General features: G+C 41.3%; 3 protein-coding genes across 5 annotated transcripts in view; 1 reads left to right on the top strand and 2 right to left on the bottom strand.

Annotated features, from left to right (window-relative positions):
• Nucleotides 1-802: 802 nt before the first annotated feature.
• On the bottom strand, nucleotides 803-19329 carry cep295 (centrosomal protein 295). 2 transcript variants are annotated; one of them, XM_058633866.1, is made up of 29 exons: nucleotides 18823-19324; nucleotides 17415-17615; nucleotides 17100-17224; nucleotides 16909-17002; nucleotides 16571-16684; nucleotides 16356-16496; nucleotides 15609-15792; nucleotides 15056-15235; nucleotides 14668-14916; nucleotides 14486-14583; nucleotides 13093-13305; nucleotides 12585-12661; nucleotides 11662-12445; nucleotides 11401-11563; nucleotides 9530-9730; nucleotides 9254-9454; nucleotides 9057-9154; nucleotides 8250-8340; nucleotides 6313-7953; nucleotides 5777-5928; nucleotides 5276-5666; nucleotides 4682-4861; nucleotides 3850-4364; nucleotides 3596-3757; nucleotides 2889-2949; nucleotides 2288-2566; nucleotides 1597-1687; nucleotides 1008-1107; nucleotides 803-920 (listed from the first exon to the last, which is right to left on the bottom strand). In XM_058633866.1, exons 1-29 carry the CDS (start codon nucleotides 18919-18921, stop codon nucleotides 879-881), a joined length of 6927 nt encoding a protein of 2308 aa, XP_058489849.1. In that variant the 5' UTR covers nucleotides 18922-19324; the 3' UTR covers nucleotides 803-878. The 2 variants fall into 2 exon arrangements, with proteins under 2 accessions (XP_058489849.1, XP_058489850.1); XM_058633867.1 differs by lacking the exons at nucleotides 803-920; nucleotides 1008-1107; nucleotides 1597-1687; ... (1 more) ...; nucleotides 2889-2949; nucleotides 3596-3757 and having other exon boundaries at nucleotides 4154-4364; nucleotides 4677-4861; nucleotides 18823-19329.
• A 79-nt stretch (nucleotides 19330-19408) lies between these two features.
• On the top strand, nucleotides 19409-25258 carry med17 (mediator complex subunit 17). Of its 2 annotated transcripts, none has more exons than XM_058633868.1 (13): nucleotides 19409-19548; nucleotides 20240-20484; nucleotides 20683-20846; nucleotides 20957-21176; nucleotides 21325-21461; nucleotides 21560-21641; nucleotides 21746-21898; nucleotides 22182-22312; nucleotides 22674-22858; nucleotides 23702-23839; nucleotides 23949-24066; nucleotides 24465-24624; nucleotides 24816-25258. In XM_058633868.1, the coding sequence occupies exons 2-13, from the start codon at nucleotides 20250-20252 to the stop codon at nucleotides 25022-25024; spliced, it is 1932 nt and encodes a 643-aa protein (XP_058489851.1). In that variant the 5' UTR covers nucleotides 19409-19548; nucleotides 20240-20249; the 3' UTR covers nucleotides 25025-25258. The 2 variants fall into 2 exon arrangements, with proteins under 2 accessions (XP_058489851.1, XP_058489852.1); XM_058633869.1 differs by having other exon boundaries at nucleotides 19420-19535.
• Nucleotides 25259-25654: 396 nt separating this feature from the next.
• The window catches only part of LOC131462566 (V-set and transmembrane domain-containing protein 5), a 5740-nt gene continuing 3409 nt past the window's right edge, over nucleotides 25655-27985 (bottom strand). The window contains exons 3-5 of the mRNA XM_058633872.1: nucleotides 27970-27985; nucleotides 26611-26754; nucleotides 25655-25867 (exon numbers count right to left, since the gene is read on the bottom strand). The exon at nucleotides 27970-27985 is cut by the window's right edge and continues 311 nt beyond it. Of these exons, the coding sequence (XP_058489855.1) occupies nucleotides 25836-25867; nucleotides 26611-26754; nucleotides 27970-27985 (192 nt within the window). The 3' untranslated portion in view covers nucleotides 25655-25835. The remainder of the gene's footprint in view (nucleotides 25868-26610; nucleotides 26755-27969) is intronic.

The following is a 27985-nucleotide window of genomic DNA, read 5'->3' as shown; positions in this document are numbered from 1 at the left end:
AAAAAAATAGGTTAATTTATTTACAGTATGATCTAATGAATGTCAGAAAAAGATCCCAAAGTTGTGACTTACCAATATTTGCTTCACTCAACCAGAGTCCAAAACTCTAATCAAATTTGTTTATCATGACAAAGAAAAATTGAACATTGATTGATGGAACATTAGCTATTTTGAGCATTAAAAGAAACTTCTCCACAGACGAATCAAAACGGCTTTTGGGCTCGGGAGCTGGCTGGGGAAATCGCTTTTCTCTAAGTCTTCCTAAAGCTGATTGAGTCGGCGCATTTCAACAGCACCTCGTTCCATCTTTCTCCACGTGGAACATGAGCATGCTTCAGACTCAGGATGTGATGAAAGCAGCTCAGAAGATGGATAGTCCCAGGACAGTCGCTTTCTCTAAACTCTAAAACCCATCATTGAGCTTTTGTTTCTCCATGGCAAGGATTTCTCCCTGATGAAAAGGTTAATTGCACTTATTTAACATTAAAAAGGAAATAAAAACTGATTCATTTAGTTCAGATCAACATTCTCCTCCAGCTGGATTGGACACTGACATCAGGCTCAACCACTCACTTGCCCGTCCATCTGTCTGTCTGTCTGTCAGCAGCGACGTGCCCTTAAAGGGATAGTCCAAGTTTGTTTGTTTTTAAGGGCGGTTGTAGAGGTACGAACACATCCGGACCGAGTTAAATCTAATTTAACTTCAGCGTGGAACAGTTCTGTTAATGCCTTCATTAACATTTATTAAATACATTTTGTGAAAGTCTGTGTTCATTTTAATTTGCCACAACACAACACTGGATTCAAATAAATTAAACACTTTATTGATTAAAATTTTACAGATTTAAGTTAATTCAGAGAACTAAAAAAACACCACATCACTGCTGTTTCTGCTTGGCACGAAGTTTCTGTAAAGTTTTCTGTGAAGAGATGGAGAAACAGATTCCTGTATCAAATCAGCAGAGTAACAGTAGTCGTGTTTACAGTCTGTAGTTGTGGATCTTTACCTTGTGGAACTCCTGGGCCTTCAGTCTGTTTTGGACGTAAGCTTCCTGTCTGCTCCTGATGGTTTTCTGCTGCTTCACCTCCTGCAGCTGCTCGTACAATCTGTAAAAACACAAATGTTTATATTTACTTCCTGCAAGGTTTGTGTTCATTGACTATATCATTACAGAGAAACTACGAAACCAGAAATAGCGCGGGGTAAAGGTGGGCGTGGCCAAAGGAAGAGCCCATTCGATTTTGGAGCAGATCAGATGAAGGACAAGGATACAGGGAATTTTTAGAAAAAGCTTAATTTCACAATGTGACAGATTGCGATGGAACATTGAGAGAAGCTGTATTAAATTACAGTCCACATAGTATAATAAATATAATAAGTTAATGAACACTAATGGTCAGTGTCTCCAATATGGTCTTCACTGCAGTGCAATATCATATACAGTATTTCAAATATTAATGTGTGAACTAAACATTAAATACTGGAGTCGGGTCATTTACTAACATCAAGTTTATTGAAACTGAAATAAGTAATAATTGACCGATTAATAAAAAAAATTGGGCCAGATGAATGGGTTTGATTTGATCTAAAATTACCTCCGAGTTCTCTGATACATCTCAGAATGTTTCCTCTGCTCTGGTGTGCAGATCTTCACTCCATCTGTCTTTTTCAGCCTGGAATCTCTCACTGAAAGAACAAAGGTTTTTTGATTAAAAACCAGTCACTTTTACAACAGACCAAGTTTTGACTTTGGTTTAAGGCTTTTATTCAGGTAAATAAAACTCTTTGCCCCATATCAGATATTTAACCGTTTTCACTACAACATTCATTCTGAATGTGTTGGCTGCAGCCCCCTTGTGGGGTGTGTTGGTACTGCATGTGGTCTGTGACAGGCATTTTAATTTACCAAAAAAAAAGTATGGGATTAAAATTATAATTTCATAATAATTATTTTATCTGAGCTTTCCTTTGAAAGTTTGTAGAGTTAGTTAGAGTTAGTTAACAGGTGTCACATTGACAGTGGAACACATTTCTGGTCATTGGTGTAGGATTCCATTTGTTAAACACAGATTTAAAATGGCTGCTCTGTAGTTTATAACATTTCCTCAGTGTTTTTCTAAGATAAGACTGTGGAAAAGGTAAGGTTAGTACATTTTACACACTCAACCTTAAAGTGACTATGGAGATTTATATTGAAGCATCAGCGAAAGTAACTTTGACTCAACACCTGGATTTCATTCTCCACCAACATTAATTTACATCAGAACCAAAGTAGAGTGAACAGACCTGTTTCCTTCTCCGTCTGTAGTTGCTGCTCAGCTTGTTCCTCCTTTGTTCCATTATTCGTCTTCTGTTGAGCTTCTGGTTGAATCGTCTCCTCACAGTCGACAGATTCAGGTTCCTCCCTGGCTTCAGACGGAGCCTGGATCTGATTCTTGACCCGAGCCTGTTTAGCTTTGATGTCCTGCAGCCTGCGGCACGATCTCTGCAGCAGAGCTCTGCACTTCTGCTGGTTGACCTGCTGCAGGCTTCTGCTCTGATCCCACTCAAACTCCAGGAAAGTCACTAATTCAAGGGAGGCATGAATTTACACTAATGTACAGTATAATGATCTGATTTAAAAGGAAAATGCAAATTTCAGTTGCATTTAATTTCATACATTTTTCCATTCATATTTAGAATCACCCACCCAGTGGTCACTTGCCTTTACTGACCAAAGTCATTTCAGTCTGCACTGTTTTTTTCCAGACGCAAACATGTTATGACTTTAGATTTGGTTGGTCAAAGGTCATGGCAACCACACAAACTTAACATTTAAGCCTCAAGTCTGTGACGAGTTACGCTTACCCACAGTTTAACCAATGTCGTCATTCATGAAAATATTCACCTGGGTGAGTTTGGTCCTTGTCTTTCAGTCTCTCCTCTGGCACCAACATGGATTCTGCCCCCTACAGGAGACACATTTAATGTCCAGAGATCAACAACTTGTTAATGTCACTACTGTGATGTTGTACAATCATATTTTTACACCAAATCATGTAAAATAAAAGTATTTTGGAAACAAGGTTCAGTGTAGTTTCACTGAATGACTTAAGTCATTCAGACTTAAGTCAGTGGGCAACTTTGTTGTGATTTTTATTCTGCTTCTGGGTCTCTGTAAACATTTGTATGTTGTGTCCATCTAAAAACCGACCTGACCAATGGAACTTTTGTGTACACAGCGGTAGCACAGGAAGCAATTATCCCCCCATTTTGATGAACGCATCAGCAGAATTCACTCCTGAAACTTTCTGTGGGCACATTGTTTACAGTCGTACTGGAAACCCGTCCAGTCGTCTCATTTAACTAGCAAATTTTTGCTGTTGCCTCCCCCTGTCTTGACATAAATCACTTGGTGTGTAGGTAGAGTGGGTCATCTCTAGTGTCACTGAACAGGACACTTAACCCAAAGAGCTTGCACCATGTGTTACTGTGCGTGTAATTGTCAAAATTGTTGCATAGAGATGAGCCAATCTGACACTTAAAACAGCAAAAATCCCCATCAATATTGTTTGGCCTTTCAGTCACACTCTTGATATTATAGTAGAAAAATACCTCATTCTTAAGGCAATTTTGTCCTTCTCCATATGGAAATTCGTCTTCCCAAACTCTGTCTTCCTCAGCGATGGTCGTCTCCTGGTCCTGCAGTGTGGCGTCTGTCAGGCTCAACAACGTTATCTCAGACTGTTCCAGGATCCCTTTCTCACTGGGCACTTCCTGATATCCAGAGAAAGATGGAAGATACGCAAGGATGTTTGAAACGCGAGTAAAAAATACATTTCAAGGAGGAAATGAAAGTGTAGTCTTACCAATATCTCATCTGACAGAGGGACGCTCAGGTCTGAACACTGCTCAGACTTCACATTTTCACTGTATGTGTATGAATCTTGAGGATTTTCAGAGACACAGCTCCTTCCTGCTGCTGTTCCCGTTGGCTGCAGCACTTCCAGATCAGGTGCATCATCATCATCATCATCATCATCATCATCATCATCACACATTGTTATGTTTGACAGATTCAGAGCAGTTTTCTCCACATCTGTTCTCACACTCTCCTCTAACGTGAGGAGGGACTCATCAGGCTGGTACTGGCAGGAGCTGTGTAGACCTGATTTCTCTGCTCGCAGGTGTTCAGGTGACAGTTCAGACTCCACAGACGGATCAGTGTGGGTATCAGACTCACTGCTTCCACCACAGGCCAGCTCTCCTTCAGGTGATTCAGGCACTTTGTGTTCCAGCAGGTGGAAGGTCATGAAGGGGTCAGCCGTTTCATTGTGGGTGACCTCAGCAAACAATGTGTGGAATGAGTCAGAACCAGGAAAAACTAAAAAAAATAATAATCATGAACTTAAGTTTCTGATCAAGTGAGAAAATACAAGACAGCAAAGTGCAGCTAAATCAGATAACAGTCTGCATGTAAAGTCCAATTTTATATTAATTTACTAGATTAAAAAATAATACTATCACAACCCATAAAGTAGCTTTTACCAGAGTAATCCAAAATGCACCTGAATAAATAAAAAAATAACTTCATTTACACACATACTGATCATTTCTGGTGAGGATTAATTTATTGTTACACCCCTAGATTACAGGTATTCATAGTGTTTTCATGATGTTATTCTTTGTTCGTTACCTCACCTTCTGTGCTCTCAGACTCCAGAAGAACAGGACTGGTTTGATTCAGAGGCATCTGCTCCTCTGAACGTCGACTCACACCTGGGGCTGTGGCACTATGAGATGACGCCTCAGCAGGCAGCGCTGGGTGTGACGGCAAACTGTCCTCAGCTGAGACGCCAAGATTCAAGTGGGTAAATTCACCTACAAACAGAAGACGATAAAACCTGTTTTTTCACTGGAAGAAAATGTATCATCATGGACTTTTAGAATATGTATTGATAATTGATCAACATACTTAATAAAATATGGATGGAGTAAAATCTGTTGAAGTGTGGTTGGCTGAGTGATTAGTGAGATGTTTTTGACCGAAGAGGATGTTTGTGTTGTTTTGTAAACCACTTGTCTCTCATACCTCAGCAGAGACACCAGCTGCTAATCTAGTGCTACTTTGTTGGGTAAGTTTGTGTCATTTAATTAAGTCAGAACTACTGATTATAAATGATGTAGGCTTTGGTGCAGGAGAGCGTGCAGTTGACAAAGCAACACAAACTTCACTTTACACAGGTCAAAAACCCAAATCATCTCTTTGAATCTTACTGCAGGCATTTTTGTTACCTGAGACACCACTGTGATGATCAGTGTCCAGCTCTGCAACCAGTGGCCTCATCCGGCTTTCCTCCTGACCTTCATCCAACCATGAGGTTGACGGCTCCTCCACCATTGGACCCATCAGCTGACCTGAATTACAGTTCTGCCCACTGCTCCACTGATGGGAGAGTCGACTAATTATCCTGCTCAGAGTGGAATCCCAACCGCCTTGACCCGGCACACTAGAAAGCTGACCTATCATGGATGAGTGAGCAAATGGTTGACCAACCAGTTGCTCCATGGCTGAATCAACAGCGAGACAGGAGGACTGGTCAGCCAGCTGGCCAATCAGAGGCCTGAAAGAGTCCTCAGCCTGTGATGGCTGCACCAGAAGTAGATCAGCTGTAGTGTCACTTTGCTGTGGGAGAAAGAAAATAACTGAATGTTTGTATCTATTTATAGATTATTAGTAGTAGTAATAATAATAATAATAATAATAATAATAGAAGTGGTTTGAGGGTCACTGACCAGGCTGCTTTGTGTCCGTGTTCCTGCTGTGTGTAAAAGAGGAGTTTGAGGACCTTGAGCTCCTTTGTCCTCGACTTGCCTCTTTGAGCCTTGAACCAAAGACGACTGTGAGAGAGAAGATCCAGCCTCCTCCACAGACAAGCCTTCACTGTCTGAAGAGAGAAAACACACTGAATTACCATGGTGCAGTCAAATGGCATCAAATATTTTAAACATGAACATAAACGTCAACATGGCCACATGTGACATTTTATCTTTGGATTTCTGCCATAATCAAAACATTTTTCTCTTCTATTTTCGAAATACAAAATTGAAAGATCAATCGCATTTCACACAGTTACATCCCAAGTGTGGAGAGTTGTGTAATTTTTGTATTAATATCTCATCTGGCCTTTGAATTTTAAACATCCAGATAAATGGCCAAATCATCTATTATGGTGTTTGAAGTATTGGATGAAACCCAATAACACCAAGTCAAAAACAGCGGCAATTAAATTTATTAGGAGAAAACAAAGGCTTCATCATGTGTGGTGTACCTGTGGTTTTTCCAGCGATGCTGAGGGAGACATCGAGCTCCCTGGTGTATCTGTCTATGATGCGCTGGATGCTGCGGTCATTAAACAGCGATTCTACAACCACATCAGGATGAACAGAAACAGACCTGTCCTCCACTAAAGAACCAGAACAACCTACAGCTGATGTTCCCTCAACTAAGGAACTGAGACAACCTGCATCCAAAGTGTCCTCAACTGAAGAACCGAGACTACCTGCAGCGGACGTTCCCTCAACTAAGGAACCAGGACCACCTGCAGTTGACGTTCCCTCAACTAGGGAACCAGGGCAACCTGCAGCTGACGTTCCCTCATCTAGGGAACCAGGACGACCTGCAGCTGAAGAACCGAGACTACCTGCAGCGGACGTTCCCTCAACTAAGGAACCAGGACCACCTGCAGTTGACGTTCCCTCAACTAGGGAACCAGGGCAACCTGCAGCTGACGTTCCCTCATCTAGGGAACCAGGACGACCTGCAGCTGACGTTCCCTCAACTAGGGAACCGGGACGACCTGCAGCTGACGTTACCTCAACTAGGGAACCGGAATGACCTGCAGCTGACGTTACCTCAACTAGGGAACCGGGACGACCTGCAGCTGACGTTACCTCAACTAGGGAACCGGGACGACCTGCAGCTGAGGATCCCTCAACTAGGGAACCGGGACGACCTGCAGCTGAGGATCCCTCAACTAGGGAACCGGGACGACCTGCAGCTGAGGATCCCTCAACTAGGGAACCGGGACGACCTTCAGCTGAGATTCCCTCAACTAGGGAATCAGGACGACCTGCAGCTGAAGTTTCCTCAACTAGGGAACTGGGAAGACCTGCAGCTGACCTTCTCTCAACTAGGGAATCAGGACGACCTGCAGCTGACATGCTCTCAATAAAGGAACCAAGATGACGTGCAGCTGACGTTCCCTCAACTGAGAAACCAAGATGACCTGTAGCTGACGTTCCCTCAACTAAGGAACCAAGACGACCTGCAGCTGATGTTCTCTCAACTGAGGAACCAGGACGACCAGCAGCTGATGTTCTCTCAACTGAGGAACCAGGACGACCAGCAGCTGATGTTCTCTCAACTGAGGAACCAAGACGACCTGCAGCTGATATTCCCTCAACTGAGGAACCAGGACGACCTGCAGCTGATGTTCTCTCAACTGAGGAACCAGGACGACCTGCAGCTGATGTTCTCTCAACTAAGGAACCAAGACGACCTGCAGCTGATGTTCTCTCAACTAAGGAACCAGGACGACCTGCAGCTGATGTTCTCTCAACTAAGGAACCAGGACGACCTGCAGCTGATGTTCTCTCAACTAAGGAACCAGGACGACCTGCAGCTGATGTTCTCTCAACTAAGGAACCAGGACGGCCTGCAGCTGATGTTCTCTCAACTAAGGAACCAGGACGACCTGCAGCTGATGTTCTCTTAACTAAGGAACCAGGACGACCTGCAGCTGATCTCTCAACTAAAGAACTGGGATGCACTGCAACTGCAGCATCCCTAATGATGGAACCAGGACAAGGTGCAGCTGAATTGTCCTTAATAAAAAAGCTTTGACCAGACACAGAGGACACAACTGCTCTTGGACTTTGTTCCTCACTAGGTCCGAGAGGTGGTGGTTTATCTGAGGGGAAAAAAAAGAGCGGATTTAGGAAATAAAGCAGAGAACAAAATTTGCATGATAATGGGGATTTTTTTGTAGCTCATGGCCATGTTTAAAATGGATTGACAAACCACTTGTGTCTCCTTCACCCAACAGTCTGCAGATCTAAGGTATATAACAGGGCTCACGTAACCAGATTAACTACTTAATATAGAGCAAGTCAACACATGGGGTGACCTGGCTAATTTCCTCTTATTCTACATATTCAGATTGTGATGGTTTATATGATAAAAATCTTTAACAAAAGTCTGCCTCACCAGTGTTTGTGTTCTCCTCAAAATCAGTGGTGACGTAGCTGCCAGTGGAGATGGTGGACGAGAGGTCGGAATCAGGACACCTTTGACGAGACTGACACACATGCTTACGTTTTATTCTGAACTTACCTCACGTTTCTTTTTAATAAAGCACTTTGTAAAGATTCACTGAGCTCAGTTCAAGTGTAGAAACCCTCATAAAATGTATTTCGATTAAAATACACTTCAGGAACAATAATTTCACATCATTGCTCAGAAAGAAGACACACAATGACAAGAGCATTCACAACATAAAGACACACACACTTCACAACATATACACCTTTAACATACAGACACACAAAAAAGAAAGCTTCTCAAGCATAATCACAGACTGAGGAAGTTTCCCAGCACTCAGATTTGGCTACTTTTCATCATCGACCCACAACTTGTGAATCTCAGAGGGAATTCAGAGAAACTCAGAGACAACATAAAAATAATATACAACTGCATGTGTCTATATAGAAAATTAATAAAATGAATCTTTATTTTCATAATTAATTGGGTCAAGTCTTTTTTTATGAAGTCACACATTTTCAGTTTCTATATTGCAAATGTCCTGGTTTCTTTGCTCCTTTGACTGTATTTCAATATGTGGTTTGTGGACAAAAGATATTTGAGGACGTCACAATTTTGAGAAAATACATATTTGAAACATTTTGACACTAGACTGACTAAAATAACCAACCAATTAAAGAGTATAATCGGCTGAAAATATAAAAAAGTTGCAGCCTTCTTACACAACACATTGCCCAAAGTAGCAGTAGTTACCTCTGTGGGCGATCTGTAGCTTGTGAGTGCAGGAGCAGGGTAGTCAGCTCCTCTCCCAGAGTCAGAGGAAAAAGGTGAGGTTTTCCTCTGGAATGAATCTGGAAAACATTGTTTCAACTATTCAACTTTTCCTTTTCACACTAATACCAAAGTATCCTTTGCAATAACTATCATTTCTCTTATTTTTCTCTCCATACCAGACTCTGAATATTCTGGAGAGGTCCAGGCCCCGGTCAGTAGTCTCTCTCTCCAGACCCAATGGCTGGATCTACTTGAGCTTGATCCAGAGCTTGGTGTTCTTCCAGTAGTGTGGCTCACACTGGATACAGATAAATCTGATTGCTCCTGCAGGTCCCAGGCACCAGTGTGTGAGGGAAAATTCATACTAACCCCCAGATCTGGAAATACAAATTTAATAAACTCTTATTCCTCTGCATTAAATGAGGAGTCATTTTCTCTGGGGCCGAGCTGACCTGTGACTTGGCTGATGTTTACTGGCGTCTCTACCTCGGGAATAGCACTGAGTTCATGCTGATCAGTCCCTGCTGCCATGGTTCCCAGCCTGATGCGGGTCACTGGAGGCTTTGCCGCTCGAGCAGGAGGAAGGAAGAGTCCTGGAGGGAGGATTGACGCTGGGGCAGGTCCAACAGGAGCACTTATCTGAGTGATGGAACCTTTTGGACAGAAAATTAACATTGAAGAACGTGATAGAGCTGTAGTGATAAGTGTTTATACTCCAAAAAAGAGCCTTGAGAATCCTACATTATGCCAGTTACAGAGAGCATACAAATCAACTATTTACCAAATCAAAAATACTTAAATTCTATGACTTAATAAAATACCGCACAGTACAGATGATTTATAGGGCTGCCAACAAAAACCTCCCTCACAATCTACAGACATTATTCCTGAACAGAGGGGAGGGACACAATCTAAGAGGGAACATGAGGTTTAGGCAGAGAAGGGTAAGAACTACATTAAAATCCTTCACTGTATCGGTCACGGGGGTCAGACAGTGGAACAATCTGGATGAGGAGATGAAAAAATCAGCAAAACTGAGTGTATTTAAAAAGAAGTATGTAGAGATGACTATTAATCGATACAGACTGACACAGAAAGAAAGTATGACAGGTCAGGGACAGAAATCTGTAGACACTGTGGGAAACGGCAGGGGAAGCAAAGTTAACCAAACAAAAAAAAAATAAAAATAAAATGTACCCAAACAACAGCTGACACTGAGACAAATGTCAACACATGAGTAGTATTTAGCTGCCACGGTGAAGCACATCACTACGGAGAATCACTTGATCCAAGATGGAACTGCTTAGCTGGTCACTGAATGCGTTCGACAAAGTGTTCTCATCAAGAAATCCAGGTTATGGTGAACCTCATTGCCCAGTTGGGACCTACATGTCAGGCTACACTCGGGACGGATGGGATAAGTGGAAAGTCGTGTGCCTTGCTGCACTGGATGTAGAGGATGTCGAGGATGTGTACATATTCACATTCATGATGATCGGAATGCTCTCCCTGGGATGGGGAATGTACCTGCAACACCGGTATCTGAGAAAGACCAACAGTGAGAGGACCAGGGAATGGAGCGATATGAAGGTGGAAAGCGCAATAACAAAGAAACTCATGGTTGGGCTGCGCTCCGACGTCTCAACAATCCTCGAGCACATGAAAAGGATGGAGAAGAAAAGCGAGGCGAATCCTACGGATGAAATAGATGACTAAAGTGAAAAAAATAAAATAATAATAATAATAATAATAATAATAATAATATGATGCAGTGCCCTCTATTGATTGGATTATTTGTGACTTTTGGGAAGTTGAATATGCCAGGCAACAAGTCGAGAATGTCACGCTCGACGGAACATCATGGACACATGAATAAACACACATGGAGTCTGAGTTGACTGTCTAGAGCTAGACTATATCTCTGAGTTCTATCGGATCCTGAAATGTTTTCTTTGTCAAAATGTCATAAAAAAAAAAAAAAGGAAACGAAATGTATGATGATAATGGGGGCGGGACTAGTTAAGCTTTGCTTCTCCCGCATTCCCTTTCGGTTATGTATATTGTGTGAACTGCACTGTTATGTGATGAGTGATCTAAATGTCATGACCGAAATAAATAAATAAATAAATAATAAATAAATAATAAAGTATAGGTCACTTAATTTGGATCACAGAACTGACGCTTTGCATCTTAAGCTACCCATTAAAACATAAGAAAAAAAAGTTAATTTTATTATATGAAATTCAGTTTGATGGTGACCATGCAGCCCTTAATCATCCCCACCATGATAAGTAGAGGCATGATATGGAAAAGATATTTGTACCAGTCATATTACTGTTCGAGCAATCCTCCTGAGGGTTTTCCAAGTGTGATAAGGTTCCTCCATTAGACTCCTCTATAGCCTGTAGCAGGGACACAAGTAACCTGAGGCGAGTCTGTCCAATATTCTCTGTAACCTGCACTTCAGCAGCTCCATCTGCGGTTGACTGTGAGAAAATAAAGCAGAACAGGAAAAGAGGTTTCAGAAAAGGTGTTCCTCAAACTCAACTGTAGCAAACAAAGTAGCAATGGCGTCCTCACTTACCTGTGAGTCAGTATCAATCAGAGCCTGCAGAGTCTCCTTCTGCTGCCTCATCTGCTCCATCTCCATTTCCTGTCTCCGTTGTTGCTCTTCCTGTCTCTGCCTCTCCTCCTGTTGTAGACTCTGCCGCTGCACCACTGCCTCCCTTTGCTCCAGCACACGCCTCTGGACGTCCTGTAGCTCTAATCTCCATCTCTCCATGTCGTCATCTTTGGAGCTCAGGGATGCTGTCTGCAGAGGACCATGTAACAAAGTCCCAGATTTACCCAATGCTGCATGATCTAAAGGCAGAGAGCTCGGGCTAATGGGGGAGTCAGGATGCAGCTGGAGTGGGATGGTGGATGACGACAGTTTGTGCTGTGGCTGCATGGTGGGCGAGCAGAGTCTAACTCTTTCTGGAAGGTGCCCTGTCACTCTCTCCATTATGTTGTCAGTCAACCAGACACTCTGTTCTAGTCTGTGGTTCCTTGAATTATTTGAGTTAGATTCCATTTCATCAGGTTGCATCTTGGAGCCAGCAATCAAACTGGAGCCAGGAAGAGGTACAGATGACACGTGTGCATCAGACTCTCTTGTTGGGACTTCCAGAAAGGTTTGTGGTTGATTTTGGCCATGTGATGGCATTGAAAGCTGCATGGACTGAGATCTGTGTGGAGGTTGGGGTCTGAGGCCTGTAGGTAGCACAGCAGGCAGCAATGATGTGGAGGTCCTGTTGTAACGAATACGCAGTGCTCGCTGGTACTCCTCCAAACGCCGGCGAGCCACTTCCACTGATCTCTGGTGGATTCTAAATTTAAATGGGGTACTAAGTATTAAAATGTTTAAACAATCAACACAGCTCAACAACTTCTATATTCAGCACCCATAAAAAAGAATTCTTTAAATTCTTCTGAGGTTAAATACGTGAAGGGGAGTGGGAAACATACCCGTTTTGTTCAAGTAGACGTTGTTGGTATTCTCTAATCCTGTGGGTGTGGTTGTGTTCACCTGCAGGAGGCTGCAGCTGTAGAAAGCAATGGAGCAACACTTAAGTTGACTCAAGTTATTTTATGAACATCATTTTAAAAGAATTTATCAGCCCAACAATGAATCTGGCAGGTATGTATTTTGAGCTTTGGATTGACAAAAAAAAAGGGAAGAAATTATACCTCAACACCTACACCTCTTAAGACAGTATTTTTGATGTACAATTATGTATCGCTACAAATGTGAAAACTTAAAATCAGAAACATTCTGCCACACAAAAACTTAACATAAATGGAAACGGATCACCGCCTTCCGTGTGTTGTAATCAAGCTTCTGTTTTGGTAGCTTTCTAGAAAAGGCATGATATCTGAAATAGCAGTCACAATGTCTTTTATTTTGTTCTGACATACATGTTCAAATAAGACGATTAGTCGTGCTCAAGTATTGGATATTGGACCTTTAACTGACCTCAGGGGCTTGACCTGGGCAGACTGAGAGGAGGTCCTGATCCTGCTCAGATACATCTGGTTGGTTTACATTCACTTGCTGTTTCGCATCAGCCTTCAGCCGTTCCCTCTCCTGCTGAGCCTCAAGCAGCATCTGTTCCAGTTTAACCTTCTGATTTTCCAGGTCCTGGAGTAAAACCACCTGCTGCTGCTTCTCCCTCTCCAGCTCCTCCTCCTGGACAAAAGAGGTAATATACACACACAGTGACTGACTTTAGCCAAACTGCAAACATTCTTACATCACAGACAAGTGTGATCATTAAGCCAGTTTGCAGCCAAGATCGGTCGATTTCCAGGTGGAAGTGAAGAAAAACCATTGAAGTTCTCTGCCTGAGAATGATATGTTTGTCGACGGGATCGATCATCTCCATAGAATCAACCTTCTTCACAGGAATTCCCATCCAGCTCACAGTGACTCTTATTGCTTTTTTTGCTGGATGTAGATACAACATATGCAGCCAAAATCTGCTCAATTCCTGCTTAAACTGCTTTTAAATAATTTAACTTCAAACTACTTTCAGCATGTTGGCCTGCCATTCCAAGGTCTGCAGCACCCTGTCCAGCACACTCATGCTCTTATAGAGGCTGTGCTAATTAAGTAATTAGGATCACCTGAATCGTTATTTTCTGGCCAATTACAAAAAGACACGAGGCTTTTAAAGTGATTGGTCAGGGTTTTTTTTGTTTCATTTTTTTAAACATAACACATTTTATGAATATGCTGTTTTTGCCATTAGACAGTATGGAAAATTAAGTTTATGTCACTTTGTAAATCACGTAATTGATGCACTGCACGGCCAAATGTGGTGTTTGAAATCACAGTCCAGATTTAAGTGAGCATTTACCAAACAGGCAGAGGAAGAGCAACAAGTCCTGTTTCCCTGTAAGCTGTAAACTAATTTTCTCTGTGGACTTTGGTGCAGGAGAGTGAGTGGTTTACAATCTTTTGATTCCAGTTGGAAAAGGTTGTCGAATGGTGAGATAAAGTGGCAAACACATACTTAAGAAAGTGTGCACTTAAGCTGATGTAGATTCTATTCAAGGAGCCTTTGTAATGTGGATCACCACATTACAAATTAAATGTTTGTAAAACTTGATATGTATGTGTTATTTGCACATTAAATCAAGAGTTACTTTCCATCAATAAAATGTAAATGAAAGAAAGTAGAGACATTCTTTTGTGTAGTTTGTGCCAAAACAAAAAGTAATAAAGACACAAATACTCATTTAAAAAGGCAGACACTACATATTTCCAGCGTCTCTGTGTTTAAACAGAACAAGCCATGAATGGCAGCACATACACTGACCACATAACAATTACCATTCTATATCATAGAAACAGGGTTCAGCATTACCCTTTTCTTTTGCTCTTCGTCAAATTCTTGGATTCTGTTTCTGAGTTTGTCAGAGAATAGGGAGTCACCTCCAGTTGACGTCTCAGTTGTCTCCGACTCTGATTGAATTAAATGCGAGAAAAAAGGTCATAATCTCATAACATGCTAACTATTTTTTTAATCTGGCAAACTGACTGACTGACCTATGGCAGAGTGAGGCTCAGGTAGCTCGATGGAGGGCTGTTTGTTTTTCTCATCGCTCGATGGAGGGCTGTTTGTAAGAGAGCCTGTCTCGATGGTCGTGTCTCGCTCTGGGATCTGGTCATTGACAACAGTCTGTGAATCAGCTGCAGGGACATGACTGCTGTGCTCATTATACTGGTTCCTCTGGCTCCTGATTCGATCCAAGAGCTTCCGCAACGCCCGCCTTGGAGCAGGTTTGGTGGGTTCCACTAAAAATACAAAAAAATACTGAATGCAGTTTGACATTGGCAAACATTAAATTAAAACATTTCATGAGAATATCACATTAGACGATCAGGCTGTTTTTCTTTCTTTCTTTTTTTTGGTGTTTCTGGTGCATCTCTTCACCTTGAGCAGATGTGTCCAGCTCAGTCCTGGCAGCCTCATGCTCAGCATCATGTGATGCGTGTTCTGTTCCCTGTATGGTGATTTCATCCAGTGTGACGTCCAGCTCTTGGTCTTGGCTGCCTGTGGACAAAGCTGGCAGGGGCTCTGGTTCCAGCTGCACCACCAGGTCACCTTTGACTCCTTGGATCAGAAAAGGTCAAGATTTTAAGTATCCATTAAAAATAAATTCATGTTAGATCTTCCACAAAAGCATGAATGCTTTTCCATACCATAACTATGGTCATATTTGAAGTGAAGTATTGTTTTTGGTCGCGCTGTCTGTGTGTGCTTCTGCACTTGCTTGCAATATGAGCAACAGAGGCCGACAGAGGCTTGTTGGAATTTGTTAGAATTTTGACCCTGAAGGGATTTGAACATGAATGGGGGCGAAGTCTGCCATCTCTGATTGCCTTGTTAACATAGTTTTAAACAAACATATCTTTGACATATTTAATTTGTGGCTCTTTTTTCTAAAATACATATTCATAACAAAACCACTGAAGAGAATCCTTACTCCTCTCTCCAGTATACATGTCCTCAAAGGCAAATTCCATCTCCCTCTGGAATTCTTCCCTCGCCTCCTGTCTCTTGTAGAGAGGCTGGAAGATCTGAGGTGGCATCTGAGACACTTGTTGTCTTCTCCTCAGCATGTCCGTCTGCTGCATGTGCTCCAGTTCAACAAGCAAACGATCGCGGTCCTAAAGAGAGCACCAAGTAAAAATCAGGCTCAAATAGATGCTCTCTGTACATAAAAGGTACAGCAGACTGGATCAATAATTATAGAAAAAATCTTTCAATGAGCTGTATATCAAGTGTTCTTCTAGGTTTGGGTTTAGCTTTAGCTAATTCTGTCCATCACAGGAGGCTTTGATAAATCATAGAACAGGTAAGAGAGAGAGGGCCTCCTACTGGCGCTCCTCAGATGAAACTGAACAATAATCCTGCCAAATACTAGAGTCTTACTACTATAGTAAGTAGTCTTACTTACTATAGTAGTAGTCTTACTTACTATAGTAGTGTTACTACTATAGAAAGACCCCGACAGAAGAATACTGTTAAGGGAAATTACTTTTATCCAAATAAAAATTAACTGAATTTTAAATAAAAGAATCCTCTGACTTTTTTCATCATGAAAAAAAAACTCACTCAAACTCAAATTACTCAACAGTATTTCAGAATCAAAATACTTTTTCAATCTCTGTGGGGGAAATTGTTTTCTGCAATGATGGAATTGTCAGTAACACTAACAGGTAATATGCACCTGAATGAGCTGTTCCCTCTTCAAAGCCTGCTTCCCCCTGAGACGAGCCTTCTCCAGCTGCTCCTCTCTCCTCCTCATTGCCTCCCTTTGTAGGTCCTGCAATCTCCTGACCTCCAGGTCAGCTTCCTCATGGGCATTACGCTGAAAACAAATCTATAGATCAGACAACACTGATGGGGCAGGACAAAAAAAATAAAAAATCTCAGAAAGCATACCTGCTGTGTATCCACCTCTCTATCCACAGTGCTCTCTGGCATGTGATAATGTGTGGCAGCAAAGGAACTCACATCGGATTTCTTTACCACATGTGGCTTCTTGAAATCAATGTTCTGATTTAACAAGAAAACAACACCGTTACCTCAACTCACTCAAGAATATGAACCATACAATGAGGAAACTCAAATTAATAATTATTAACAAAACTGGCTCAAAGAATCAAAATTAGATAGCCAGTAAGCTGTTCACAAAGAGAGAAATATTTGGTGTCAAAATTCAGTGATTCACACCTGAATGGCACATTTATCACTGAAATCTTTAATTGGGGCGGAATCACCTGAATGGGGTTAGGGGGAGGTGGTGGGAGGCTGGCCACTTTTGCTGATCTCTCCTTTTCTGTCTGTAGTGCCTTCTTCCTGGCACTGATGGATCTGCAGAGAAACACAAGGAACAGACATGAACGTCATCTTTTTTATGACATTTCCAACATGGGAACAGCCTTGAAGCAAATTTTGTGATGCTACTCACTTGTTTTGTCTCTCATGTTCTTCAAGCCTCTGAGATTTCAGTTCCTTCAGGGCTTGTTGATGACGCTGTTCTGCTTTGGCATGATTGTCCTCCTCCCTCTGTGCTATTGCTGCCAAATCAGGTTCCTTGTTAAAAAAAAAAAGGGGGCAAACACAAATTCAATGCTTTAGATATCGTGACATGGTTTTGTACACCTTTTGGTTCACTGGTTTCACCAAAGTACTTTGCATATGATCTGTGCAGACAATCTAACTCAACACTGCACTACAGACTGTGACAGTTTCATCATCTTTTCTCAGGCCAGTGTTATCTTACGTTTTCTTTTGCGTCTCTGTGTCCCTGACCGAGAAGTTGGAGGCTCTCTTGGTACAACCTCTGCAGTTTGTCCAGTTTCTCCCTCTGCTGTTGCTCCCAATCCAACCTCAGCTCCTCCCCCAGCTGCTCCAGCTCACATTGTCGTCGCTGCTCAACCGCCTGACGGATCTGCAGGGCAATTTGCCTCTGCTGCTCCCGCACCTGTGTATCAAAGCAAAATAGTCTGAAGACATTCCTAACGGGTGCTTTTCATAAAGATGTCCCAAAAAAGCTTTATAACAACTAATCAAAGCTGGTGTGACTCAGACTCATGAAAATAGTATGTTCATTGCAATGACACATCAATACAAAACCGCTCACAGTCACAGAGTAGCACATATAGGACATTTGTAAATGGACAAAGGGCCAATATAGCCAAAAAGGTTATCACGGAAAAAAAATAATTAATGAGTTGATATCAATAATTATGATACATATCAGATAATTAAAGACTGACAGCCAGAAGTTAAAACATTCAAAGCAATTTCGAAATATTTTGTTTAATTATGGATTTGCAAAGTGCTTTAATGGAAAAAGAAGCTAAAAGAGCTGAGAAGATAAAAGGATGAAAATGGTACTGTACGATTCTATTTGTATTGTTTTACAAGTACATTTTCTGGCGTTCTGTGATTGCATTGTGTTTATACATGTTTACTATTTACTACCTTTACCATCTGTGATACTGTAACACTGCAAACGTTCCAGTAATGGGAGTAATAAAAGAGTTCTTAGATGTTTTACATTAGTTTCATGATCGCATGTCCCGCAAGGTGTTGCTGTAAATGTGATAAGACTGGGACATTTGAAGTGGAAATAAAATGTCCTAAAGTTCTAAACCGTTTTAAAGCATATAAATATACAGATTTATTTCTTAGGGAAATATAGAAATGAAGTGAATGCTACAAGTTACCAGGTTACCATCTCTTATTTGCTGCACTCTTGAAGAACACGTATATGTTACATATGTACAGTACTTGACAAAGGACAGTAATGAGAGGAAGCAGACTATTTCTGTTAATAATTTGTGGAGAAGGGATGGGGAGCTACATTATACTTCCTCTCACTGCTTTTCGAGTATGCAACTTTACTTATTTGTTTTGTATATTTTGTTTGCATACTGCTTGGATAATTTGTCCGCCATTTCATTGTGGTACTTCCTTCGTTATCTTATAGATTTGTGTTTGCAATATCTCCTCGCATATTCGCAAAAATAACCATTTAATTTCATCTGACTGACTGATCGACTATTAAGGAAATAATCGAAGGTAGAAACCATGTTGTAAACAATGGCTTTAACAGCGCCACAGTGACACGCGCCATCAATCACAACAGAAACCAATGTAAAGCAGAAAACAGCAACGCTGGTTACCTGTTGTATTCGCAGCTTTCTCCTTCTTTCATGTTCTTCTTTTAGTATCCGAGCCTCTTCGTTAGGGCTCGGTCTTATTCTGGCCAATTTTTTCTTCATTTTCTACAAAAGCAGGCGAACATTTCTCAAACAGCAGGTAGCCGCTCCGTTAGCCGCTAGCTTCGCTGCCATCACTTCGTTCGTTGAAATATACGAGAAGGAACTTTTTAGAACGGTAAATAAAATGCAGATAAACTGTAAAAACAGAGAAAAGATTTGTTGAAAGAATATATTAACAGCAGTTTTTGTTTATCGAAACCTCCACGACGACGCCTGAACGGTTCGTTCCTAAACGTCCATCCGGTAGTTTGAACTGCCCGCCGTGCCCCGTCTCGTGCGGAACAAAGTCCTTCATAGTTCCAACCACGGACTACAGTTCCTACCCATTAACTGGCTTCTAGTTTGAAATATCACAGCCATAAATATGAAAATCACAGAGACGAAACAAGAGCGACGTGTTTAAATTATTACATCAAATCAGGTAATAAAGCCTAAAAAGGTAAAAATAAAGTAACACGCCGTACATAAAAAGTACACCCTGTGCACTAGGGGGCAGTCGAGTGCGCATATTCCGGTGTAGCGCATAAAAAGAATGAGACATTTTCTATCTTACTGGAAAAAAATATAATTACCCAGTGAACAAACTCTTATCCTAGAGACTGCAGTGACGCGAGGTGAATATAAGTGGTGAGTTTAAAGTGACCCATACACTTTGTGGTCATTTCTGTGTTTATTTCCTGCTCTGATGGTCTTTTTCTTGTAATATTAGCAAGGGGCTAAAGCTAGCTGACCTGACTACAATGAAATCTAGCTAGTACTGTCGTCAATAAAAACTAATAATAATCCATGTATTTGTATGAACACTTCTAGATCTAATCTTAATTGTTATAGAAACAAGTATATAGCAGATAAAGCATCCGCAGGGTAGACCCACATTATCAAAACATACTAAAGATATGCAGGTTTGTTATTTAAAAGTTAAACTACATTGAATAACACCAAATGGTTTAAAAAGTCTTGCATTTCACTTATGAGTGATTTATCTGTTTCTTTTTTCTTGCTAACCGCAGCATATAATTGTATTTTAAAAGCAATTTGTGTGGGACACTTTCCACTACTATTACTCCAGATCTCTGATATTATTAAATTAGCAAGCACGTTTGAATTAATTAATTAAATGAATGAACATAATGAAATATATTATTGTCCTCTTGTTTTCTCCATGTTCAGCTGTTGAAATGTATAAAACTTTTGTTTGACATTGTTTATATTTCTCAGCTCAATTTGCATAGATCATTTTACTTGACCTGCTTTGTACTGCTCTGGGACTCACACAGTCTTGATGATTGTGTATTTCTGCTTGTCCTCCTCATCTCAGCTGTGGCATTATGTCTGGGGTTCCAGCAGTGAGGGTCAGCATCGAGTCTTCCTGTGAGAAGCAGGTGCAGGAAGTGGCCCTGGATGGGACAGAGACATATGTCCCCCCACTGTCCATGTCTCAGAACCTCGCAAAGTTGGCACAAAGAATTGACTTTAGCCAGGGATCTGACTCAGAGGAAGATGGACCTGAGGGCGAAACCAGAGACCGTGAGTGGGGAAAGCAGGAGCCTGAAGAAGAAGAAGGTAAAGTGTTGTGCAACTTATCCAAAATCAACTGTTGATCCTCTGATGTTATCAGCTACGCATGCATCGTCAAAACGTTTCAGAATACTTGCCTGTGAATTAAAAAAAACAGTTCTCTTACATAATATAACACTCTTTATTATTCATATATTTATATATTTTCTTAAATAAAATGTCTTCATCGGTTTCTTGACACAGGTACAGTGAAGTTTCAGCCTTCTCTTTGGCCCTGGGACTCGGTGCGTAACAACCTGCGCAGTGCGTTGACAGAGATGTGTGTGCTTCATGATGTGCTCAGCGTGGTGAAGGAAAAGAAGTACATGGCCTTAGACCCAGTGTCACAGGATCCATCGGCTGGAAAGGTAAACCGCTGTAGAATTTCACCATATCATCTTCACTGGATAGCTATTGTAATGAGCACACAAATATCTGGTAAACCATTTATTCACAACTGTATTCTGGCCTTGTGCAGACCCCACAGGTGTTCCAGCTGATCAGTAAAAAGAAATCTTTAGCCACAGCCGCGCAACTCCTCCTCAAGGGAGCGGAGAAACTCACTAAGTCAGTTGCAGAGAACCAGGAGAACAGGAGGCAGCGGGACTTCAACTCGGAGCTGCTGCGTCTCCGCTCACAGTGGAAACTCCGCAAAGTAGGAGACAAGATCCTGGGAGACCTCAGCTACCGTAGTGCAGGTGAAAAGGCCTCTAATGGATGGTTAGGCAACTCCGTCAAACACTTTGTCTATAAACTAACATCTTCTTGTGTTACTTTCTTCACAAAACTAGATGACTAGTTTAACCCCAAGCTAATGTGTTTTAAACTGTTTATTTAACCACATAGGTTCCCTTTTTCCTCACCACGGCACATTTGAGGTCATTAAGAACACAGACATTGATCTGGACAAAAAGATCCCAGAAGATTACTGTCCTCTTAATGTCCAGATCCCCAGTGATTTGGAGGGATCTGCTTATATCAAGGTGAGTGGGTAGAAAATATGGATCAGCATCTGATGGCATGCTCTGATAAAACACAGCAGGGATATAAGACGTTGTTAAAGTCCAGTGTTTTTCTTCAGGTGTCCATTCAGAAACAAGCTCCAGACATTGGAGATTTGGGAACAGTAAACCTGTTTAGGAGACCTTCAAAATCTAAAGCTGGTACAGTTCACTACACACATTTCCCTCTTCTCTCTTTCTCTTTCTCCATGTTCCACACCTTTATCACCTTTGATCTCTTCATCTTTCTTTTCCCCTATGACTAGGCACCCAGCTGTGGCATGTGAAGCTAGAAGCCGCTCAGAATGTTCTGCTCTGTAAGGAGATCTTTGCGCAGCTGTCCAGGGAAGCTGTTCAGATCAAATCCCAGATCCCTCACATTGTTGTGAAGAATCAGATCATCTCACAGCCATTTCCAGGTCAGAACAGTCTTGAGTCTTGGGTCTTTCTTTGTTGAGTGTAATTGTAAGACACTTAATTATACTGTTGTATAGGTGAAATATAATCACTGTCGGCATTAGCTGGTCTGACCGCTGCTGATGCCCCCGCCTTGTTCCTGTATTTTTACATTGATATCATGCAAAATAAATGTCGAATTATATTTCACCCAAAGTTCATGAGCTATACATATTTTGCCTTGTGTTTGTATTTTAAAAACAATCAAACTCATGCTTTTTCTGTTCTTGTACTCGTCCTTCATAGGTCTGCAGCTTTCGATCTCATTGTGCCACTCTACGGGAGAGAAAAAGAACCAGCGGGCGTCTCCAGAGAAACCCAAACCAGACGACCACCTTTACGTACTGGAACATAACCTGCATCAAATGATGAGAGAGGTGAGACGCAAATCTGTTAGAGTGATAAGAAATGCCAAGCAAATGTTTTTTAATTGTCTTAATTCATTCATACACAAGTAACACACTGTGAGTCCCATGAGCTGTTTTTGGCCTCTTGGCAGTTTTAAAGGTTAGTTTGTGTTGTTTCCATAAGATAAAGTTGGGACAATATTACCAATGTGATTTAAGTTGATGTTACATGCACGTCATTATAATGTAACGATTGTATTAGTAGGACAAGTTGTCTGATATTATACAGTTTTACTTCAATTAGTCTTGAATTTGCTGGTAATATGACAAAAACAAAGACACCAAAGCAGATGTTTTGTTACTCATCAAACAACTTTGTTTGTTGTCACAGTTCCACAAGCAGCAGTTGAGCTCTGTGGTGATGCCCCATCCTTCCACCGCTCCCTTTGGCCACAAACGCATGCGTCTGGCAGGGCCACTGGCCTACAACAAGGCTGAGATCTTCAGCTTGCAGCAGAGCGAGGGGCTGTTGGAGAAGATCATCAAACAGGCCAAACACATCTTCCTACGCAGCAGGTGAAGTTAGTTTAACTGAGTTTTTCTATGTTCATCAGAGTTTGAACAATACATTTATAAACACACATATTAAAATAGCCCCAAAGATTTTAAAAACTATTAAATGAAGCTGTTTATTTCCTTAGTGTGACAAACAGTAATGTAACAAAATGTGTCTGTGTCAAGCACACGCTAAATGTCACTGTAGCTGTGACTCCGACTTGCGGATGTGTGTTGCGCGTCTGCCTGTCAACAAAACATGTGACTTGCATACATATTTTAATATCTTTAATATTAAAGTATACTTTAGATTTGTATTGATATGAGTTAGGAGCTGCCATCCTGTCCCTGACCTAGATCAATCTAACATTATTCTGTGTCACCAAATAAGCAGAATTTCTAGTTAAGATTTATGTGTATATGTTTCAAATAACATGGATAAAATTAAGTTGTGATTCATTTACCAAACCTCTCTCTTGGAATTGTCTAGTTTAGGTTATCAAAATAATATTTGGCATTATAGAAACGGCTGTAAATAGTTTATCCAGGGTCCTTAAAATAACCTGAATGTACCTGAATGGAAAGTAGTCTTTTTTTTGAACAGCCAATAGGAGCTGCGTCGCTCTCTCAACCGCCCTGTGATTGGTCATAGTCTCCCACGATGAGACGGATTTTGCAAAGGCTGTAAACGGAGCCCAGAAGACGTGCGGAAGTCTATATCTCTGTCAAATAACTTGATGTACATTATGCTCAAAGGCTATTGTTGAATTATTGATCATTTACACCAAAAAAACCCAAGACTCTCTCTCTTCCCTTTCATCCTTTAAATACATCAGTATTCATGTTTATATCTGTGATCACCAGGACGGCACGGACCATTGACAGCCTGGCCAGCCGAATTGAAGACCCTCAGATCCAGGCTCACTGGTCCAATATCAACGATGTGTATGAGTCCAGCGTCAAAGTGCTCATCACCTCTCAGGGCTACGAGCAGATCTGCAAGTAAGTGGAAGGGGCAGAGGAGGGAAGGATGAGGGAGGAACTCAAGCAGGAAGGGGAGATAATATGAGAAACATATAAGGAAAGACCAACCAATATGTTGTGCGTTCAGGTCGATCCAGCTGCAGCTGAATATCGGTGTGGAGCAGATCAGAGTGGTTCACAGAGATGGACGCACCATCACACTGTCACACCAGGAGCAGGAGCTGCAGGACTTCCTCCTCTCACAGGTATCACAGCAGCAGCTAGTGTAGCTACCTGGAGCAGTGTGCACACCTGCTGTACACCACCCTCTCCGTATAGGACAGCTATAGGGAGTCTATGATTCGGCTCGCTCACTGCCACGGCCCATTTTCGATTTCCAGTCGGGGGAACATTTTCATGTGCTAGAAACAGTTTTGATCCTTGGCTTCACTAGTCTGCATGCTGATGTGTCCCTGGGCAAACATCTCACACAACACACTTCCTTACTTACTTGGTGATTATTACTCATTAACTTCAAAGCTATCCAAGCTTTAAATACTGTTAGATTAAAAATAAATCCTTGTGTGTAATATAGAGACTTTAAGATGAAGCTCTAGTAATGTATGCCTTTTCCTCTGTGTGGGGTAATGTTGTGTCTTTCCAGATGTCACAGCATCAGGTGCATGCGGTTCAGCAGCTGGCCAAAGTGATGGGCTGGCACGTCCTCAGCTTCAGTAACCACGTTGGCCTGGGCCCAGTGGAGAGCATCGGAAACGCCTCTGCTGTCACTGTCGCCTCTCCCAATGGAGAGTACGCCATCTCAGGTGCGATAAATGAAGTTTACTCTGAGGGTGTTGTAAATTGAGAAGGAAAGGCTGATCATACTGGTTGAAGAGGAAGAACATCTCAAAACAATAATTACAGTTGTTAATAGTAAACAAACCATGAAATAATCGCCACAATTCAATTCCTTAAGTTTTAGTCACTAACAGAGTGCGTGTGTTTGTCTGTGCAGTGCGTAACGGCCCAGAGAGCGGCTGCAAAGTCTTGATCCAGTTCCCCCGCAGCCAGTCTAAAGATCTGCCGAAGAGCGACGTCATCCAGGACACCAAGTGGAGCCACCTGCGAGGGCCCTACAAAGAAGTTCACTGGAGCAAGATGGAGGGACGCAACTTTGTCTACAAGATGGAGCTCCTCATGGCTGCACTCACTCCCTGTCCATAGATAAAACGTCTTCCTGAAGTGAACTGGACTGAACCGTTTCCAAACGTTTGAACTCACACAGGTGCAGCAGCAGGAGCCATGATACAAAAACCTCTGCTACTGTGATTTGTCCTCTGCTTTTTTAAACATGTTTGTCCTCCTTCAGTAGTGTCTGCTGTCTGCTCTGTTTTTTTGTGTTAAGTGCAGTAATAAATCACTGATATGTCATCATGATAATAAAGCAGTGGAAACATGTTTTCTGATAACTTCTCATCAGCACCGCAGTCAGTCAGTGTCACACTTAACAGCTCATTGTTTTGTGGCAACAAAATAAATCTGGTTTCTGATGATTATTTTCATAATTCTGAGTATTTTCCCTGTGTTTCTCAAACCTCAAAATTAAGAAATTAATTGATATGATTCAGTTTTAATTATTTCTTTGTTGTACAGAGCAAAGAAAGCAGATAATATTATCATATAATAAGCTAAAAAAAACAGAAAAAAACACTCAAACAGGTTAATCTGTTAGCAAAATGATTGAAGATCTGTCACTAAAACAGACCATAACACTTCCCAGTCCCTCAACCCACATGAGGGTCCAGACTCACAGTTTGGGAGACGTTGACAATAAACATCCGTTGAAACAAGCAATAAAAATCTCAATTCATTTATTGAGATAATAAATACAGAATTTATTTTTGAGTGAAATATTTACAATCAATCCAGTGTCATCAGCTTTGTATTTGGGATTGTGCGCGACAATGTAATGTAAAAACAAACATAGTCCCTGTGTCGCAGCGCTGGTGTGACGTCCTGTACGTCTGTCTGTCTGTCAGAGAGGCTGCAGCTCCGTCTCATTGTTTTCTGTTTGAAGGAGGAATTACACTTGGTCATATCACAACCCTGTAAAAACAAAACTGTACAGACCTTTGGACTCACACACACACACACACACATTTGAACATAACCTTCAACCCACATTCACACCCATCGAGCCACATTCAGACATTAAATCAGTGAAGACTGCAGGGTCAACAAACCTCTCACCTACTAAAGTTTATATCAAATAATCCTACATCCGTATTTCATTATGACGATTCTACTACTCACATGTAGCTTGTGTAGCATTTTCCATGATGTTGTAAAGTTTACTTTTATGGTCATTCATGAAAGTATCTTAACTGTGGAGGTTTATTCTTCACACAGCGCTGGGGTAAGAGGATTAACTTTACAATACGTCACAAAACATGATGACACATTAGCACAATCATTCATAAACATTGTTTGAAAATAAATATCGTTTCCCAAAGTTTTTATTCAGGGACCCACTTTTTGAATTTGGGCTGGTTTAATATTTTCTTAATAGCCTACTATTTGAACTGTTATACACTCATTTTGAATAAATCAACATTTCCATGAGATATACATTTGATAAATGAATAATAAACTTTATTTTATCCATGTTCTTTAAAAATACCCACACAAATCTTAAGTAAAAGACTATAAAATAATCCTGCAAATTAATTTGGAGACCCAAAATAAACCCATCTGTGGATCCCGACCCACTTTCTGGGAATTACTTTTTCTAAAATACCCCTTAACATTACCTGGCATCTGAGTTTTGCGTCTCCACGCTACTATTCTCTTGTAAACTTTGTTCAGGAGCCACATGACGAGCATGAGGAGGGCGGCCACACAGGCCAGAGCCAAGGCAGAGACAGACAGGTACTGAAGATCCTCATACAGCACCTCTGCAGAAGAAAGAAAGAAAAAAAAACATCTTATTTACTCCTTTGTTTTTGTTTTTTTGTGAAGCAGGACATGACAATACAGTGAAACACGTGTATCAGTAGTGACGAGACAGGGTGGACAGAACACACAAACAAGAAAAATAAACAAAACACACTGCAATTTGCAACTGTGTGTGTGTGTGTGAGAGAGAGTGCAGAGTGAAAAAGTTATAGTGGGGAGATTTTAAAGTAGGACACAAATGTTGACACAAAACAAAAGGCTACCTGCAGAGGTGAGGTCACACAGGAAGGAGATTAAGACCAAAACTGTGACAGTGTAAACGGCCCGTGTTCTCTCGTTTGTGATTAAATATTGACAAATTTTCACGTATGAACAGTAACAAAACCCATCCGACAGAAGAGCGTAATAACGATACAGCGACACAGCGACGATAATCATTTGTATAAGATGCAAAAATCTATGTTAAAAATATGATAACTCACTAAAAATAAAGCGGCAGCTGTAGCCCCCATAACCCCCACACATGTGCACAGACTGAAAAACATAGCATATGCATATGTACACGCACAGTATAAACAGTACAGAGTGTTGTTTTAGGTTTTAACGTTGATCAAAGTTACATACAGTGCATACAGTAAATAATATTAAGATGGTTTACTTATAAAGCCTGTGTGATGGGGAGGACATTATAAATCGATTCTGTTATTTTTTAGCTCATGTATCATGCAGCGTGAATGTCTAAGTGTTTGGTGAACATTTTTCCATTTCCATCCAGCATTAAAAGTATGCAATATTTTAAGACTTCACTGCCTTCATGTCATGAATGTCCACCAGAAAAGGATGGTAGGAACCCACCGTCTCTCTTCAAAAGACCCTGTACACTCATATTACCATCTGGTGTCACCAGTTCCAAAGTGCAGCCCGTGGGCCAATAGCGGCCCACAATCAGATTTTGTAAAGCCCGCAGCTTTGGTTTTAAAACGTATTATTTATGGCCAGGGATGAACTAGGACTAGGAAATTCAAGCCTGGTCGTGTCGTCAACATTAGCTCAGCTGGTAATGAGTTCAGGGTTTGCCCAGCCGTAACAGACAGATTCATGTGGACGATTGGCCCATGGGAATCTCCTCATTATCAAATTTGGCCTAAGATGTTAACTGTGGAAACCAGTAAATTTCTTACTGATTTATTTTGGGAAAAACCCACAAAACTCACCATTGACTTTGAGGAC

The sequence above is a fragment of the Solea solea genome, chromosome 7, assembly GCF_958295425.1.
Source record: "Solea solea chromosome 7, fSolSol10.1, whole genome shotgun sequence".
NCBI lineage: Eukaryota > Metazoa > Chordata > Actinopteri > Pleuronectiformes > Soleidae > Solea > Solea solea.
Note: the sequence above shows the minus strand (reverse complement) of the source record. Positions and strands in the feature narration are given on the sequence as shown.

Bases quoted from the DNA above. Each gene is read 5' to 3' on its own strand.
- cep295 (XM_058633866.1), bottom strand. From the start codon at position 18,921: ATGAAGAAAAAATTGGCCAGAATAAGACCGAGCCCTAACGAAGAGGCT. The intron at 14,584-14,667 runs GTCAGTCAGTCA...TAATTCAATCAG, and splicing joins TGAGCCTCACTCTGCCATAG to AGTCGGAGACAACTGAGACG. The intron at 3,758-3,849 runs GTAAGACTACAC...TCTGGATATCAG, and splicing joins CTCTGTCAGATGAGATATTG to GAAGTGCCCAGTGAGAAAGG.
- med17 (XM_058633868.1), top strand. From the start codon at position 20,250: ATGTCTGGGGTTCCAGCAGTGAGGGTCAGCATCGAGTCTTCCTGTGAG. The intron at 21,642-21,745 runs GTACAGTTCACT...CCCTATGACTAG, and splicing joins ACCTTCAAAATCTAAAGCTG to GCACCCAGCTGTGGCATGTG. The intron at 23,840-23,948 runs GTAAGTGGAAGG...TTGTGCGTTCAG, and splicing joins GGCTACGAGCAGATCTGCAA to GTCGATCCAGCTGCAGCTGA.